The sequence below is a fragment of the Pollachius pollachius genome, assembly GCF_949987615.1.
Source record: "Pollachius pollachius genome assembly, chromosome: 8".
Lineage (NCBI taxonomy): Eukaryota > Metazoa > Chordata > Actinopteri > Gadiformes > Gadidae > Pollachius > Pollachius pollachius.
In genome coordinates this window covers 6,255,127-6,272,295 of record NC_136941.1, presented here as the reverse complement: position 1 = coordinate 6,272,295, position 17,169 = coordinate 6,255,127, and the positions used below count along the sequence as shown (strand labels likewise).

At 47.3% G+C, this 17,169-nt stretch overlaps 1 protein-coding gene across 1 annotated transcript in view; it reads left to right on the top strand.

Moving 5' to 3' along the window:
* LOC307079812 (nephrocystin-4-like) overlaps positions 1 to 9,910 on the top strand; it is a gene marked incomplete at both ends in the record, with an annotated part of 43,010 nt that extends 33,100 nt beyond the window's left edge. The window contains 2 exons of the mRNA XM_079742320.1: positions 1,467 to 1,598; positions 9,863 to 9,910. Coding sequence (XP_079598446.1) covers positions 1,467 to 1,598; positions 9,863 to 9,910 — 180 coding nt within the window. The remainder of the gene's footprint in view (positions 1 to 1,466; positions 1,599 to 9,862) is intronic.
* Positions 9,911 to 17,169: the final 7,259 nt, after the last annotated feature.

Here is a 17,169-nt window from a genome sequence, read left to right as displayed (position 1 = left end):
AGATGGCTCTCCCCCTGCTGGGACTCTGTTATTGGGGCTCCTCTGTTACACGGGAGGGGGTTTGCCAAACCTGCCAGAGCAGCGGTGAGGCATGGCACTCAGGCTACAATGTAATTGAATTGTTTAATTTCCGCAGTTGCTTGAAGGAGCAGTCTAATGGATGTTGTAATGCCCATATCAAACTATGAGTGGCCAGTGTGGGAGTACCAACACACTAGTGATCCTCTTTGCATATGAGCACATATATGGTAATTACATATGTGATTATGTGGGTGTTTTGTGCAAAGTGCAAATGTTCTACTACTCAATTAGCTTATGATGACAAACTTTAATTATTGTTTAGATAACAGATAGCATTACAATGCCGGCAGTTGGTTCGGCAGCTGTTAGTCACTGGCGTAAAAAACAACAACAACAGGACAACGACAGCAAAGATAATCTAAAGGCCCTAGCATACAGACACATTAATAGTTGAGTGTGTTTTTTCTTCTTCTTCTTCTTCCCTTCGATTGATCGTGGAGGAGCTATTTAGCTGGCACCCGCCCTGGTGTTTATTCGGGAGAGATAGCAAAACAAATCTTAAGTGTTCTGGCTGTTGCACTCGCTCCAGGGAGGCTGTGAAAACTCATCCAAACAAAGAGACTCTTTGCCAAACTGCTTGCTGCTCCACCACCACCATCCAATTCCGCCATCAACACCACCATCCACCCCCATCAACATCACTACCGACAACACCATCATCATTAACATCATCATCAACATTTAGCAAAACCGACTCATCATCATAATCATCCTCACCACCACCACACCCCCCTTCCATTCCTCCTTGTTTGTGAAAATCTTAACTGCAGTGAAGGAGAGGAGGGTGGGTTATTCTGGTACCTGTAGCTGAGTTTTCTGAACTCAGTGGTGGGAGGGACTAATTGATGCTCCTTAAGGGTCATTCCAAGGCGTTGCCTTAGCAAGCATACAGTCTTTGGTTGTTTGGTTGTTAACTGATCAGTTGACTTGTACTTCTACAAAAGATTAAAACCAAAACAGTGCAATGACCCGCTGCTCTTTGATTGGACTTGTTTGAAATCCAATTTGTCCTAACTCTTGTTGTTTACCATTATTCGATAATCTCCTGTCCTCCCTCTGTTGTTGTGCTGCCTCTTATCTCTCGCCCTCGCCCGCTTTCGCTCTCTCGCTCTCTCTTGCTCTCTCGCTTTCTCTCTCTCTCTCTCGCTCCTTCTGTTTTTGGCTGTCTGCCCTGTAAATGCTCTCTTGCCTAGTTGATGCCCCTGCCCTATCTTTATCTCTCTCTCTCTTTCTCTCTCTCTCTCTCTCTCTCTCTCTCTCTGTACCTCAATTTATCTCGCACTTACAATGCACCTTATTCAGTGTGTGTGTGTCTGTGTGTGTGTGTGTGTGTGTGTGTGTGTGTGTGTGTGTGCGTGTGTATGTATGTGTGTCTCCTCAGCAAGGCGCTGGCGTCCCTTCCCACATCCCTGGGCCTCCGCAGTAGCCTGGAGCTCCAGCTGGCCAATCACAGTGCACTGGCCGTCGTCTTCCAGCTGGAGTACGTCTTCTCTGCTCCACTGGGCCGGGACAACACGGTGAGAGAAAGAGAGAGACTGAGAGGGGAGGGAGGGAGAGAGGGAGAGGTAGAATGGAGGGAGGGAGAAAGAGGGAGAGAGAGACGGAGAAGGAGAGGGGCTGGGACAACACGGTGAGAGAAAGAGAGAGACTAAGAGGGGAGGGAGGGAGAGAGAGAGAGGTAGAAAGAAGGGAGGGAGAGAGAGGGAGAGAGAGACGGAGAAGGAGAGGGGCTGGGACAACACGGTGAGAGAAAGAGAGAGAGAGAGACTGAGAGGGGAGGGAGGGAGAGAGCGAGAGAGGTAGAAGGGAGGGAGGGGGAGAGAGAGGGAGGGAAGGAGAAGGAGAGGGGCTGGGACAACATGGTGAGAGACAGAGAGAGGTAGAAGGGAGGGAGAGAGTGACGGAGAGAGAGAGGGGCTGGGACAACAAGGTGAGAGAGAGAGGTAGAGGTAGAGAGAGGTAGAGGGGTTGGGAGGGAGACAAAACGGTGAAGGAGAGGTAGAAGGGAGGGAGAGAGAGACGGAGAGAGAGAAAGGGGCCGGGACAACACGGAAAGAGAGAGAGGTAGAGGTAGAGAGAGGGGTAGAGAGGCGGGGAGAGACAGACGGAGAGGAAGGGAGAGAGAGAGGGCTTGAATAACACGGTGAGAGAGAGAGGTAGAGGGGGAGCGAGAGAGACAGAAAGGGAGCGAGCGAAAGGTAGATGGGGAGGGACAGAGAAAGTGGGAGAAGGGGGAGGGCTAGAAGTGGATGGAAAGGGAGGTTGGGGAGAGGGAGACGTTGAGCAAGAAATGTAGAGTGGAAGAGAAAGGGAGAGATCGAGTGAGAGGCAGAGCGAGAGACGTAGGGAGAGATAGGGAGAAGGGGAGAGAGACTACAAACTATGTGCAAAGTGTATCTCACAATCAGTTTGTAAGGTGATCTGTTTTAATTATTTTGCACCCTAAAATGTCCTGCATCTTTGAGGAAAGCGGTGAATGGATTTTTCAGTTTAAAAATACAGAACAAAAAGGGGCTGAAAGGCTGAAATTCCTCTTCTCGGGTACAATCTCGCCAACATTCAGATGAGGTTCGGTGTGTTCGTATTTTTAAAGGAGAGAAGAAGATGGAGAGTGAAGATGAAGCGATAAACCTGTGATGATGTGCCTGTTATTACCTGGTGTATTCTAATGTGCATTCATGCATACAAATAGATTGCTTTCCAGCATTGTTGTCATGTTTAAACGCCCACGCTTCGACTCCAGGCCCAGTTATAATGGTGCACATGATCATACACACTCACTCACTCACTCACTCACTCACTCACTCACTCACTCACTCACTCACTCACACACCTACACACACCCACATAAAGGCCCAATCTTCCATCTTTCTTCCAATTCACCGGGGCGAGATCTCTCCTCACGTCCTTGTAGATTACTCACGTGTCTCGTGATTCGGCGTTCCCCGAGGAAATTAAACCTGGGATCCTTGGCCTGGCCAACTCAAGCAAACAAACAAACCAACAAACAGACACACAATCGCAGAATGAGAAATGGGCTCTGTTGTTGTTGCCGTTTGGATGTGGGAGGAATTTGATTGGGCAGAAAGGTTGGACACGGAAGAACCTTTTGAAATTCTATCTCCGTGGAGACAGAGGTGGTTTAAACAGGATTGGCAGCTCGTCGAGGTGATAGTGGGGGGGGGGGGGGGGGGGGGGGGGGCGTGGGGGGCAACACTTCCTGGGCCAACGTCTTTATTGAAACATGATTTTCACGATCATAATCCCTCAGTGTTCACTTTACATTACATTACAATTATTTGTCTGACACTTTTTTGTCTAAGGTGACTTGTAAATGAGTACCTTCAACCTTGGAGCTGTAACCCAGAAATTGCAAGAATCACGCGCGTACATACGATTCATCAAATACGCAAACCGCCTCGAGTGGTTTCGTTTTTCTTCGTCCAGGCGCGACAGCTGGATGTCTCGCCTGCGTGTCACATCGGCGTATAGACCACTCCGCCTCACATGGTGGATTTCTTATTTGTAATCATTGATTGCCATGCCTGTGCCTTCCATACAGTGTAGAAGGACAGGAGAGTGGGTTGAAAGAGGCAGAGAGAGAGAGATCACATGGGGCATAGGACATGGCACGAACCCATTAATTAAGTCTGTGTGTGTGTGTGCGTGTGCGTGCGTGCGTCAGCCCGTGTGTGTGTGTGTGTGGTTACAAATGTGGTCAAAATTGATCACCACCTGGACACACCATACACGCATGCATCTTGGATGTGTGCATTTCTAAGACGGTTCCATGCATACCCATAAAACATTCAGTGCATTGCTTAGTTGGTTCCATACATATCCATAAAGCATGCATCGCTAAGTTGGTTCGATATGCATCTATAATACATACATCGCCAAGCTGGTTGCATATACATTCATAAAACATGCAATGTTCGGCGTGCCGCCCTGGAGACCGGAGCAGCCGTCCCTCTCCCCACACCCAGGGGAAGGCACTTAGGGGCCCCGGCGACGCGTCCAGGCCCATTTGAAGCAGCTCAGTCAGGGAAAGATCACCGTGATTATGTGCGTGGGCGAATCGGCAGCTCTTTATGCGTACCACGGGACCTGGAAGGCCAGCCCCCCTCCCCCGTAGTGTGTGTGTGTGTGTGTGTGTGTGTGTGTGTGTGTGTGTGTGTGTGTGTGTGTGTGTGTGTGCTCTCGTACGTGCTCTCACATGTGTGTTTTTCCCCGCCTTGGCTAAGCAGATCACCAATTAAAAAAAAGGACTCAAAAAAGGAGAAATGCGGCAGGCGTCCACTGAGTCATGGCAGGGTGTTTTCCACTGTGCATTTAGTTCATCTCCACAAGACGCCCCATTCTCTTATCCCCGCGCGGCTTAGCGCCACGTGCGCTGCTGTATCGGCACAGTGTACTGAAGAGCTGAGGGGGTTCTATAGGAGGTGATTAGAAACCATGGCAACCATGGCAAATATCTTTCAAACGCTAACTCTCTGTCTATCTCTCTGTCTCTGTCTGCCTGTCTAGCCGTCCCTCTGTTGGTCTGACTGACCTCACGTCTATCATTCTGTCCATTCATCTGTCATTCTGTCTATACAGCTAATTTTCTATCTTTAGATATGTCTATGTGGCTTGCTGTTTGTGTGTGTGTGTGTGTGTGTGTGCGTATAATATATATTTATCAAAGAGTTTAGTGCTCTATGTCATTATATAATGTGTGAGAAAGTGGGCCGCCTTATCAGCAAAGCTTCCCCGTTCTGTCTTATCACCTCTGCCTCATCTGCCAAGACTCCCTGACGTTACCAAGCCAGAGGCAAAGCGGAGCGAATTCAGCTCAGCGTTGGATAGTGTTGTGTGTGCACCAATAGCTCTGATTCACTGCCACAACGCATTCTCAGTGCTAAACGTAAAGAGAAATGTGGCAGACGGCGCCCCCAGTTTGTGTGATTCATGTGTGCGGTATTATATGCCGCAAATCGAGTTTTTCGAAATAACTGTCGTTCTTTAAGTGTTTGGAATTACAGATGGACTCGTTTTTATGATGCAAGGTTCACATTGTGGAGAGTGCGAGGCCTGAAAGCTTTTCAGTTAGCCCTCCGACTAACTGGAATGATGGGCCCTGTTTCGGGCTTGTTTACATGATACAAACACGATACAATCACGAGTCCAGCTGTAATCTTGAAAAAATGTAATGGATTGATTGGGATGCCACCCAGCAAGGTTGCAGGGTATCAGATCCTTTTGTTTGCTGAACTTCATTCACTTCAAGCATTTGTTATTGTAGCATCTGAAAGAAGTATTGGTGTAGTACGTTGGAGAGCATGTGCAATAATATTGAATGGCTCTCGGTTAATTCCAGTATTGGGGTATTCTCTGATACTTCAACTGTATTTTAGCTTCAAATAAGAAATGGCTTTTCTAGTGTGAGTGAGGGTGTCTTTCAAGAGATTCAAATTCTCCCCCCAAAATAGTGTGTGTGTGTGTGTGTGTGTGTGTGTGTGTGTGTGCGCACGCACGTGCGTGTGTTGATGCCATGTCGGGCTGTTGTTTGCCTCAGAGTGGGGGTACAGTGTGGGGACACTATGGGACGACTCGGAACGGTTCGTCCTTCCTCCTGAGGGAAAAGGGGGGCAGAGAGAGCTAGAGAGCTACAGTAGGGAGCTCTCTAGCTCCCTACTGTTCTTACAGTCCCTCCCCATCTCAACGCTCCCCTGGCGAGCGAGAGCCCCGGGCACACCCGGCCCGTTCCCCTCCCTGTCTGCGGCCGTCGTTAGCATCAGGGGCTAACGGGCGCGGTGCCAGGTAACCCTACCGCTGGGGATGACAGCTGCAGGGCAGGGGGGACGGGGGAGGGCGGGGGAGGGATCTGAGGTGCAGGGTGTCTGAAGTGGGTCTGCGTCGAGCTCCTGCCTTGGGGAAGGCAGGCCTGGAGCGCCGGCTGGGGGGCAAAGAAACAGAAAGAAAGTAATTTAGTTGTAGTTCTTCTGTCGAGATCTAACCCCGTTCCCACGCGCTCTCATCTCACCGAGGCACGCCCGGAGCGTGGCACTGCAAACCTGTGTTATCGGCAAGAGGGAGGGCGGGGCTTTGGATTGACAGATATCCATTTCAGTTATACGCGGGTTTAGCGGCGAGAGCGAGGGCGGCACTTCTGATGGAGGCATATCAGTCTCCGCTACATGCTTCAGACATTGCTTGTCAAAACCTTTGTATATTTGTTCCTTATCCTTGTCTTTGTTGTTGTTGTCTTGTGGTTATTTGTCTCGCTCCGGGGTCTGTTAACGGGCGTGCACGTCACACGTGAAGTAAGAGGACTGAAATGCTGTCGCGGTAGACTGGGACACAACTCTGGATCGTCTCTCAGCCTAATCAGGATCCATAACACGGCTTCAGGCTGTGATTGCCTCCCTGTCTCTGTCCTCATCACTCACACTAAACCAATGAAGCCCTTCATCTCAATTTGTCACAAACAAGACTCTCAAGAGTCACAATTCAGGGTTTTTTTCTGAACTTATCTTAAAACCGGTTGCAGACATTCTCGTCGTCATTGTGGAGTTTATATGCACTACTTAACCAGCTTGAGTTTAGTCGACAAGAGGTCTTACCTTAATTGAGGGCAAGACAGACCATTTGGTACAAACCACCTACATTTTCCACATTACCTTTGTCCTTTCAGCATCAAAAACGGCTTTCTGAAGCGTCATGAAACTCTTGTTATCTCTGGTATTTCCGTGGCCACTAGATGGGGCTGTGCTGCACATTTTAACGTGTGTAGCATTCCCTGTGTTCCGGCCTGTGCAGGGACACCAAAAGCAGGCTTCTTTCCCTCTTCGTTTGATTTATCAGAATCATGACATTTAGTTTTGCTCTCTAAATTCTATTTCATAGCTCAGAGTCAATCATCTCTGAGTGTTAACTGGCTATTACGGTTCTCATCTTTTGAAAGGTAAGGACGACTTATTGTCACACATACAAAACATTAAGCATGTGGTAAGAAAGGAGAAACCGGCATGATACAATAACTAGATCCCTTTGGACTTTAATTGCTGCTGTTTCTGGCCTTGCACTCTTTTGAAGTCCACCTTGCAGAGCTGGTCTGCAGCAAACTGGTCGCTTATCTTGTCTCCATGCATCATGGAGGCTGAGAGCATATGCCGGAATGGTTTGGGTGACCGTAAATATTTAACTTTGCACTCGGAAAACTCCCTCACTCTCTCCATACCTCTTTTTGTTCTCTCTCTCTCTTTTCTTCCCTCTCTCTCTCTCTTCCTCCCTCTCTCTTCACTGGACTCTCATGGTTATTCAGCGCTATCTGAATAACTCATTGAGTACGTTCATTGGAGGACACCTGAACACTAAAATATAAAATTGACCAACCGAAATGTGTTTGGAAAAAGGGCCTACTCCTGTTTGATGTCAAACACCCTTTCATTATTAATTTCCTATGTGCAGGTTTTTATATTCCAGTAATACGTTGTATGAACTAATATTACAACAACCATCACAATTTATTTTCCTTACCCAACTTCACCCAGGTTCTGTGAAGGAAGTATGCGTTTAATTTGTCTTCGAGGTACTTTCGCATTCCAAGAAACAAACGCGCCATGTCTTAGGGGGGGGATTCAATCAGTTTTTTTTACCTCATGCTAACCGCGACTCATTCAACCAGTGAAGTGCCCCCTGGAGCTGAGTGGAAGGAAACCGCTGAACGGCTTCATCCGGCTCCAACAGTCGGCCGGCTCCACACCTCACACCCTCTAATGAAACAAGAGAGCCCAGCGACAGTTCCCCTTTCATCCAATCATACCCGGACCGTCCGCCGGCCCTGATGGACCCGCTACAGAAACACACGGGTCAGTGGCGGGGAGCTACGGGTGGGAGGACTGCCCACCACCCACCCCCCACAATTGCAGCCTGTCAACGCAAATTTATCCCCGGTGTGACTCCCCAAGACATCCACGCCTGCCACTCCTGATCTCTGATCAGCGGCATCATGAAACCGCCGCTATGATCCATCGTTACGATGCTGCCCGGTGCTCGACGCGCCTCTGTCAATTGAGCCATGTAATGCGAGGCCTTATCGCCATAATGCAGGAGAATGACGCTTGTCATCATCTGTCTCCTTCCACTAGCGCTGTACACGGGGATCCCTTTGACGTAATGGAAATGGAACCGTGTCCGGGACCGAAGACCAACGCATGAGAGTGACGCAGTCACGAGAGTGACTGTCTCTGGGTGGTGGTGGGGGGGTGGTGTCAGTCACAGACATGGAAGAGGGGGAGGTTAAGCAGTCTATGGGATGGTTAAAGGGGGGGAAGCGGGCATGGATGGCGGTGCCTAAGAGCATGCTTCAGGGGCCCTTGACAGCCTTTTCTATAAAGAGAGGTGCCTTAGCCGTAAATCATCCACTGTATGGTAATTAGGCTTCACTTAGCGCTTGCACATCAGGAAAAGTTGCAGACAAAGGTAGCTTAGACATACACACTGTGAGCCCCTCTCTGTTTGAATACAGCCGACACCAGAGCAGAGATGGTAATGAACATGTCTTGATGCGACATCGTCTTGACCCATGTGGGTTGGTTCACTGACGCATAGGACAACCTAATGTCGGATAGATGTGCTGCCGGTAATGTGCATCGAGTTTTTCAAGGTGTGCTCTGGATCCACATTTTTGTTCAGGCGTCATGAGGGCACGCATGCACACTGGGGTTGAATTTCAATGCAATGGCATCAAGGCAAATGCATATTCAAGCTGTATCCCTTTAGGCCATTGCACGTGACTTTGATGCCTTGGATCAAGCGGTCACACTGTCCAAGTGGGTGTGTGCCTACCTGAGCGCCCCTCTATCTATTGCTACCACTTATCCATTCATAGTGTATTCACACACTCTTATCTCACGTGACATAATCAGCCTCAGTATTAGCTTAGCAGGGCTCTTGACGCCAGCACCCTGGGACATGGCGGCCATAGTTCAGCTCTTGCTGTTAGCCCATGCATGCAGTAATAGGCAACAAGAATCCCCTAACCGGCATATACAGTGGAATTAGTCCCGTTTCACGGTCACAACCCCTTGGGAACACAAACAACAAACAAGGCTTTAATTGAGAGCGTGGTAGCCGACAGCAGGCCTCGGAGCTGAGCGCCTTTCGTCCCAGCCGGGCGGCGGGAAGGATCCCAGCTCGGTTGCCTCTTGACCCTTGACCCTTCGCAATTACCTCCGTCTCTCTACTCCGTCTCTCGCACCGTCTGGTGGTGTGTGCGCAGGTTTTTTTCTTTTTCGGCCCGCGATACAATGAAATATTTAGCGATGGCGCCGCTTTAATAATCTATCCATGCATCGCCGAGGGATCCAAGTCAAACTGCGTGTGGGGTAGACACCGACGACATGGCCCGCGGCAGACTTTATTAAAGCTGTGCGTCTTGCTTCCCTGTGCCACGGAGACTGCCATTAGGATTTTAATTGGCTCCCAGTCACATACTCTGTTGTGTGGCTGTTGTTGTCTTTGCCCTCTGACTGCAATTACGTGTGATCATGTGTTTGCATGTGTTTGCTGTGTGTGTGTGTGTGTGTGTGTGTGTGTGTGTGTGTGTGTGTGTGTGTGTGTGTGTGTGTGTGTGTGTGTGTGTGTGTGTGTGTGTGTGTGTGTGTGCGGTCACGGCTCAAATGATGTTTGCAGGATGCAGAAGCTCTTTGCAGCAGCACTCGCCCACAGTGAAATGACCAATAAAGAACCAATAAAGGTGTCACCCTGCACCTACGTGCAACTCCCATGTTCCCAGGTCCGTCGCCGGGCAACGCAACAACAAGCCCCGGTCCAGAGGCATTAGGTTGCCCCCCCCCCCCACCCCAGTTATATATTTGTTGGGGGGGGGGGGGGGAGAGGGGCTGAGCTGAAATGTCACACAAATGTTAATTAAATGCTAATCAAACATCTTAAGCTTGGACATAATGTCATTGGGATTTGGGCAGTGATGTATTTGGGTCACTGCTTTAAGGAGAAACCCTCCCTTACCTTCTATTTTTACCCGAGGAAGATGATGATGATGATGATGATGATGATGATGATGATGATGATGAGAAGGAGGAGCATCGTGGGGCTGAGGCATGGTAAAGCGACTCCCCCCAGAGATCCCTTGTCCCATGGCCCAATTAAAATGATTGCCAGCTCTCCCCCATCGAGAGGTGCATCAATCTCCCTGTAGAATGGGCACAGAGTCAGTGTAACCCTGTCCGCCTGTCCGCCAGCACCCATCCCTCTTCACTCTCTGATCCTCCCTGGCAGACGACGAGAGAGAGAGAGAGAGAGAGAGAGAGAGAGAGAGAGAGAGAGAGAGAGAGAGAGAGAGAGAGAGAGAGAGAGAGAGAGAGAGAGAGAGAGAGAGAGAGAGAGAGAGAGAGAGAGAGAGAGAGAGAGAGAGAGAGAGAGGAACTAGGGAGGAATGCGAGAGACAAAGAAGAACAGGCGGCAGAGAGGGGGAGATGGTGGGGCGGTATTCAGAGAGAGGAAGATTAGGGGAGGGGGTTGTGGTCAATAATGCTTGTTGCATGTGGCCTTGCAATGTTTTGACCGATATTGAGTTGCAAATTGGTGCATCAATTTAGATTAAGTTTTAAGCCAAATAACAAATCCTATGTTGCATAAACCAATCCTTTGGAGACCATCTCCACAGTGAAGCTGTTGATATGACAGAATGTTATTTACTGCATTCCACTGCGTCTACCCGGCTTACCATTATATTCTGGTCCATATTGAATTGAATATTGAGCTGATTTAGGTTCACTTTTTCTTGCTCAGGTGATGATTTTGAGTCGTTTCATCCAACATAGCCCACTCATCCATTCTGATCTAACATATTAACATGGCATCACACATTCCCTGATTGTTCACCGCTGGTAATGGTCACACAACTCAACGCAATCGCCAGTAAGTGTCCTTCAAACCGTTATACCCCCTACCTATCTAAGATCTACCTAAGTGGAACACACAAAGGTTCCCTTTGACGCTCAACAGAGTTCAGTGTGTACTGTAAACAGGCCCTTCCTCCATTTTGTTTTCACTTCACCCGCGTTCATCTGAATGTTTGTTTGCTGGAACAATGTTCCACTTTACAAAGGAGGACCTGGTCACAACGGCTGTGTGCATCTACCGTCTCTCTCCACGCAACCACAACCCAATGCTTCATTTTAAGTTAACAGATCAAGATAAGCCGACAGCGTGATATGAAAGGTTCACATTCAATTGGCCCGTGTAGGGCTATGGTGCTCTTTCCGTGGAGCTTGTCCTCAGGACTTATCATTTGGCATCTCCACACTCAGCCCTATTTGACCTTGGCTACCCCCGGTGGCAGGCCGGCCTCATTTGTGCTGCGGCTCTCTATCTCTTTCTTCAGACGCTTGGGGTTCTGGTGCTCTTAAATGAGTGATCGTGTTTCCTGTTCGGCTCACGTCCTCCAGGCCTGCTCATTGCTGGGAGTGCGTGGTGCGATCACTGTGCTGGTGCCTGTCACAGCGGCCCGGCTGAGATAATGACTTGAAGCTCAACAGACTGCAGTAATGGTAATAACTGTCAGCCTTCGTCGCCCACCGACGCACACATCCCCCTAATTTAGGATTAATTCCCTCCGTTTTCCGTTGTCGCAGAAATCCACGCCTGTTCTTTTGGGTTTCGGAGTGGCAGTTTTTTTGCCTGTGGCAGTTTCGTCAAATTAAGGTTTTCGTTTTTTGGGGTTTTCATGTCGAACTATTGAAGGGTTCTCTTCATGTAGGATTCCTTGACCCTAGTATCTAATCTTTTTGAAAACTCAGTCATGTAACATCGGAATGAAGAGCTTATCTGATATTGATTGTGTAATTTGCGTCTTCTCAATCTCACTTGTAAATTACTTGTGTCGGAAAAATGTCTTCTTAATTAATACGAGAACATTTGTTTTCCCTTGACGGTTTGCCAGACTGGCAACAATTTAACAACCGCTTGGCCTTGCTGTCAGAATTTTCTACCACGTTCAAAATGTGTATGTAGATCAAGGAAGGGCTCGTCAGCCATTGTGTGTCTGGCTACGGTGAAAGGTTGATTTGTGTGTTATGAGTGCCTCTTCACTACAACAATGCTTTGACATGTTTGTGTTGAAGACGATGTGGTTTCTTTTGTATTTTCATTATTTTTCTCGCCGCTCTGTTTTTAATAATTACATTTCACTTCAGCTTACAGACACTTCTCATTTCTATTTTCAGATACTTTTACCACTCAAAGGAGTATCTGTATTTTACACTTCTAAACAAGCTTGATGGATTCTTCCCTGGGAGGAAAAACCGCAGATAAGAGCGATTATCTGTGCGTTGACATGGCCCGTTTCTGTTTTCCCTTCCCCTGCTCCTACTTTTTGTTCTGAAATTGCCTGCTTATTTCACCACAGGCCAAACCATCTCCACCCATCTGAATTTCCTTGTCTCCTCATCATTGTTTTCCTCCAAGTGCATTTTCATGTCACCGCTTTTGAATGTAGCCTTCAATTATCACACCAGTAGTCTGTAAATACTTCTGTTAAACCCATCAATCTCAAACAGGCTTCGACCAAGGCCACTGTGGATGAAGACTCGAGAGCCACACATAGTTGTATAGTATGTGTCAAAAGCGTGCAAGTGTTAGTGTTTCAAAAAAACAAAACACGAACATGAATGCAATATTTGTTCCGAAGGACATGGATAGACAGTCTCACTGCTGTCAACGGCAGACGCAACCATTGATTGGGGCTTTCAAAGTTCAGGCCCAGCCAATCTGTGTGATTCTCCGGAGATGACTAACTTTCAGCCCGCTGGAGCTCTGCAAACATCAATTCACCCAGCGCGATATCGTGAAGGCAAAGCGTTCCCAGCCTCCACCTACACGAGAACACTGTTGTAAACCTTATCGGTGCTGTCATATAATTGCGAAGACGCACGTATTAAGCTCCTGCTTGCCTTGGAATGGGGTGGACTGTTTGCCTGTGGAGAAGGGTCCTGAAAGGAGGCTTACTCGCATAATGAGACTGTTGTGTACAAATCTGAATCACTGGCGCTATTTTTACCATTGATATGGTTTTGGTTACTCTGATCACGAGCAGTGAGCCGCATGTATATACCTTGAAAGCCTTTTGTAACCCCCCTCCCCCAGCTGCCACCGCTGTGCGCTCTTCATATGTAGATCACCTGCTTTGATGCCCACACGGAAGAGCCTTCAAACTAGCGCATTGAAAGCACCACCATGTTTCATGTTGATGTAAGCCCGGTCTTCTCTCAATGGGCGGGGGATTAGGTTTTTCTTCTCACTGGTTTGGGTTTTACTTGTTTTTTTAGTCCTATTTCTTTAAGAATTGTGAAACTCTGTGTTGAGTTGATCCATGTGTTATGGGGTTGGCTTAGCCCAGGAGGTAGAGCGGGTTGGCTTGTAACAGGAAGGTTGCTTTTTGTGTCGAGGGGTCCCTCAGCAAGACCCCATATCCTAATTTCTATTACTATTAGATTTTGGGTTGTTTTTCAATTATGTGTCCTCTCACAAACGATTGCATCACAAACAACGACAATGTCACAATTGCGTATTATTAAAAATAAATGATTGATCTCGGGGAACAGTTATTACATTTTTAATATCGCTTTTCACTCTGGGATTTAGCCACGTTGGTAATTCATTTCTTAAATATATTATTATTTGGGTGACATGTGTAATCAAAGACTTATTAAACATCCCAGTTGGGACACATGATAAGTGACTGCGCTTTCCTCTGCCACAGGGTGGTTAGCTTACTGCTAACCCAAATCCTGGTTCAGTGCCCAACAGCCTGCATAAGCTGCCCACAGCTGCCCCTTAGTGCCTTCAAACCTACGATTTGGCTTTGTTAACTAGTGCGGTCAGTGCTCGGCAACAGAGCTGAAAACCGAATACATGCCGAGTCTGTAATCGCGTTGTGTGTCATTCGGTTGTGACGTCCCTCTTTTAAAACTCATTAGTTTACCAGTTTGGCAAGATACTTTTCAAGTAATTCAAGTTGCCACTGTCATCATTGCAAATAGAGCAGCCTGAATCATGGATATGGCGGTGTGGCGCAGTTCATATTTTTCATAGCTGTAATTCACCAGCGCGAGGGACATTCATTACAGGGCTTATTTGCTCATAAAATCCCTGGCACATTGCTCCAAAACCTACCAGAGTGTCACACGTTAAATTTCATGGCTGGGTCGGTGATGATTCCAAAAGTTAATTTCCAATGAGTTTATATCTGTGCAAAGCTTTACATAGGAGTGCCAAGTCCTTGTGAGGTTACGATTTGTGTGGGGATGAATGCGTGAAATACCAGCACTTCACCACTGCAACATTGTAACGCACATGATGGCTCTCTGTCCTTGAAAGTCATTAAACAGTACCAAATGTTTGATACATAAGGGCTGACACCTTCAGGCAATTGGAGTGTACCGGTACTTGCAGGTGGTTTGCGATGGGCTACACAGCGTTGAACTGGCCTTTTTTCCCCTCAGATCACATCTAATTATATGTATTAATCAACACAAGAAGGAGAGAGGGATAGATTTTTGCCATGCAGAAGCCTGTTATGCTCAGCGGAAGCAAAGGGATAAAGAAAGATGGACAAAGAGAGGCTACTCGGGGAGGGAGAAGATGAGAGGCATTAGATGAATTGCCGTACTCCGAGTCCCCGCACTACGCAAATGACCATTCCCTTGTTCAGTCATTTTCACAGAAGCCTTTTGAAAATGTATTCCCCTGACTTAAGCAATGCTCTTAATCTGGACCCTATGATATTTCAAATGCATTGCGCATGCCTCTTAAGGAATAGTAATGTGCTACCAATTTTTTTAAATTGTGGTTATTTCAAGCACAAGTGAAAGAAATACTACAACACTCTGTGCTTGCATTTTTTTTTTAATAAATAATCAAGAGACAGACACACACACACACACACACACACCCTATGAGGCAAATTGTGGCTGGGTTTTGGTGAAGACCTCATGATTGTGCAAATCTTTTATACAATGGTGCAGATCCATTATTTCCTTTGGCCGTGAAAAGGATGCAGACAACAGAGATGTTTCTGCATTATAGGATAAGGGGTCGGAGTGGGGCAGCTTATTTGACTGGATCAATTTCGTGAGCACATACCTGTGGTCTTTCAGAGAGACATCATTTATTTCAATGTTGGTGGTGCTTATTTTTACACAACATTTCCTCCTCTCAGAGGTAAGCAGGGCTACTTTGGAGACTTTCGCTCAAATTAATGATCCCTGACTGCATGGTGTGGACCGGGATCTGTTTATAGCTAAGGCCCTGGCTGCACTGCAGCCAAAGAGAGGGGATTGGATCCCAGATGAGCAGGCTCATGCACATTTTATGGTGATAGATGTTTGCTTTTGGATTTCTGGACTGAGCTGGTACTGAATCAAACTTTGACGTGTAAAAAATATTTATATTGCCCCGCTGCTATGGGCTTCGGTAGCAATCTTGTGTTTTCGCTTCACTTAAGAAGCATTTGATGCAACAAAATCCATAAATGTGCCCCGCCAAAGTTTTGTTTTTATAATGCCAATTCTTTAAAAGCACTTTGACAAAACCAGTACAGTGTATATGCTCTCAAGGAAATGGAAGTCCACAAATCCACAGACCACTTAGAGGGCTGTTCTTGCCCTGGAAATAAATGTACATTGAATATTGAACATCATCTTCGCTACATGGATTTGAAAGTCAAATGGCTCTACGGCTATTAATCCAGAGATGAATTCTGACAGCTAGCTGCAGGAACATCCAGCTGAGTGCTGCACGTGATGCACTGCGGTCACTCTTGTTTTGAAAGATGATTGCCCTGCAGGGACATTATGAATATGCATGAAAAAAGAAAGTGGTTAAATATGTTGAGGAGAGCCTATTTGACTGGTGGTTTTCCATGTTGAAACGTGTGCCCCTCTAGACTATAACCAACGTATTGAACATTTGATTGCACATTGTGAGTGATGCCGCAAGCGGCCGGCGGTCCCTGTGTATTCTATATGTCCGCCCTATGATTGATTGCTTTAGTCTGGGGCATGAACGGCTTATTAATCGATTCAGCAAATCCTTCGGGTCCCCGGTGGATGGTTTAAGCACACAGGAGTCCATTTAGACTCTTTCTGGAACGACAGGAGCCGAGGTGCGACGGGTCGGACTGTAAATCATGCTTAAATACAGCAAATCAGCAGCCTAAAGCTGTATGGGGGATCTCTCGGACCCCTGCTAGCCACTCAGAACCCCTGCTGAAAACTGCATGGTCCACATAGGAACAAGCAAATTCAAAATGGTTAATTGCCAAATCAAGTTAATTTGTAGGATCCATGTCGTCGCAATATTTATATATATATATATTTTTTATTGGTACAATACCCTTGGGTGGTGTTGTCATTTTATGCCGATAGGTCCATGGCCCTTTTTCAATATGAAGCTCCTTGATCCTTGCCATACTGCCGCCATAGGGCTACTCTACTGTACGTCAATACGATAGTTTCCATTACTTATGGGGCTTTTGATCTTGTAAAAGGGTAGTGGTTCATGATTACTGGACGACATATCGATTTCCTTTGCAGTTTCAATCTCTTTCCCCCCCCCCCCATTCCTTTCTACCAGTGGTTCAGTTGGTCCACATCAGTTTGAACATTATCAATAATCACAAAGACTGCGGAGTGGCAGGGACTACCCTGCATTTGCCCTCGGGTTCACTCACAGGAACACGTAGAAACACCGTGTGCGTATGGCCACTGATGATGTAGTGGCCTTTTGCTGTGTACTGTGTACCTCCGGAATGCCTGTGGCTTTCTCGGAACAAACAAGTGACATTTTAGGCTGATGAAAAGCTTAGAAAGCTTGCCCACTGTAACGGGTCCACAGAAAGGCGAGCAGGCAGAGGTGTCGTCCCTCAGTGGGAGATCGCTTTTATTGTTTTTAACCGAGAACACAAAAACTCTAAGGACAACGAAAAGGGGTCCGTTCCAACAACGTCTCTCAGGCTTCGGGTGGGTTTCCCTCGTTCGTGATCTCGGGGGTCCATGCTCCGGGTTTTTTCTTCCTTTACTA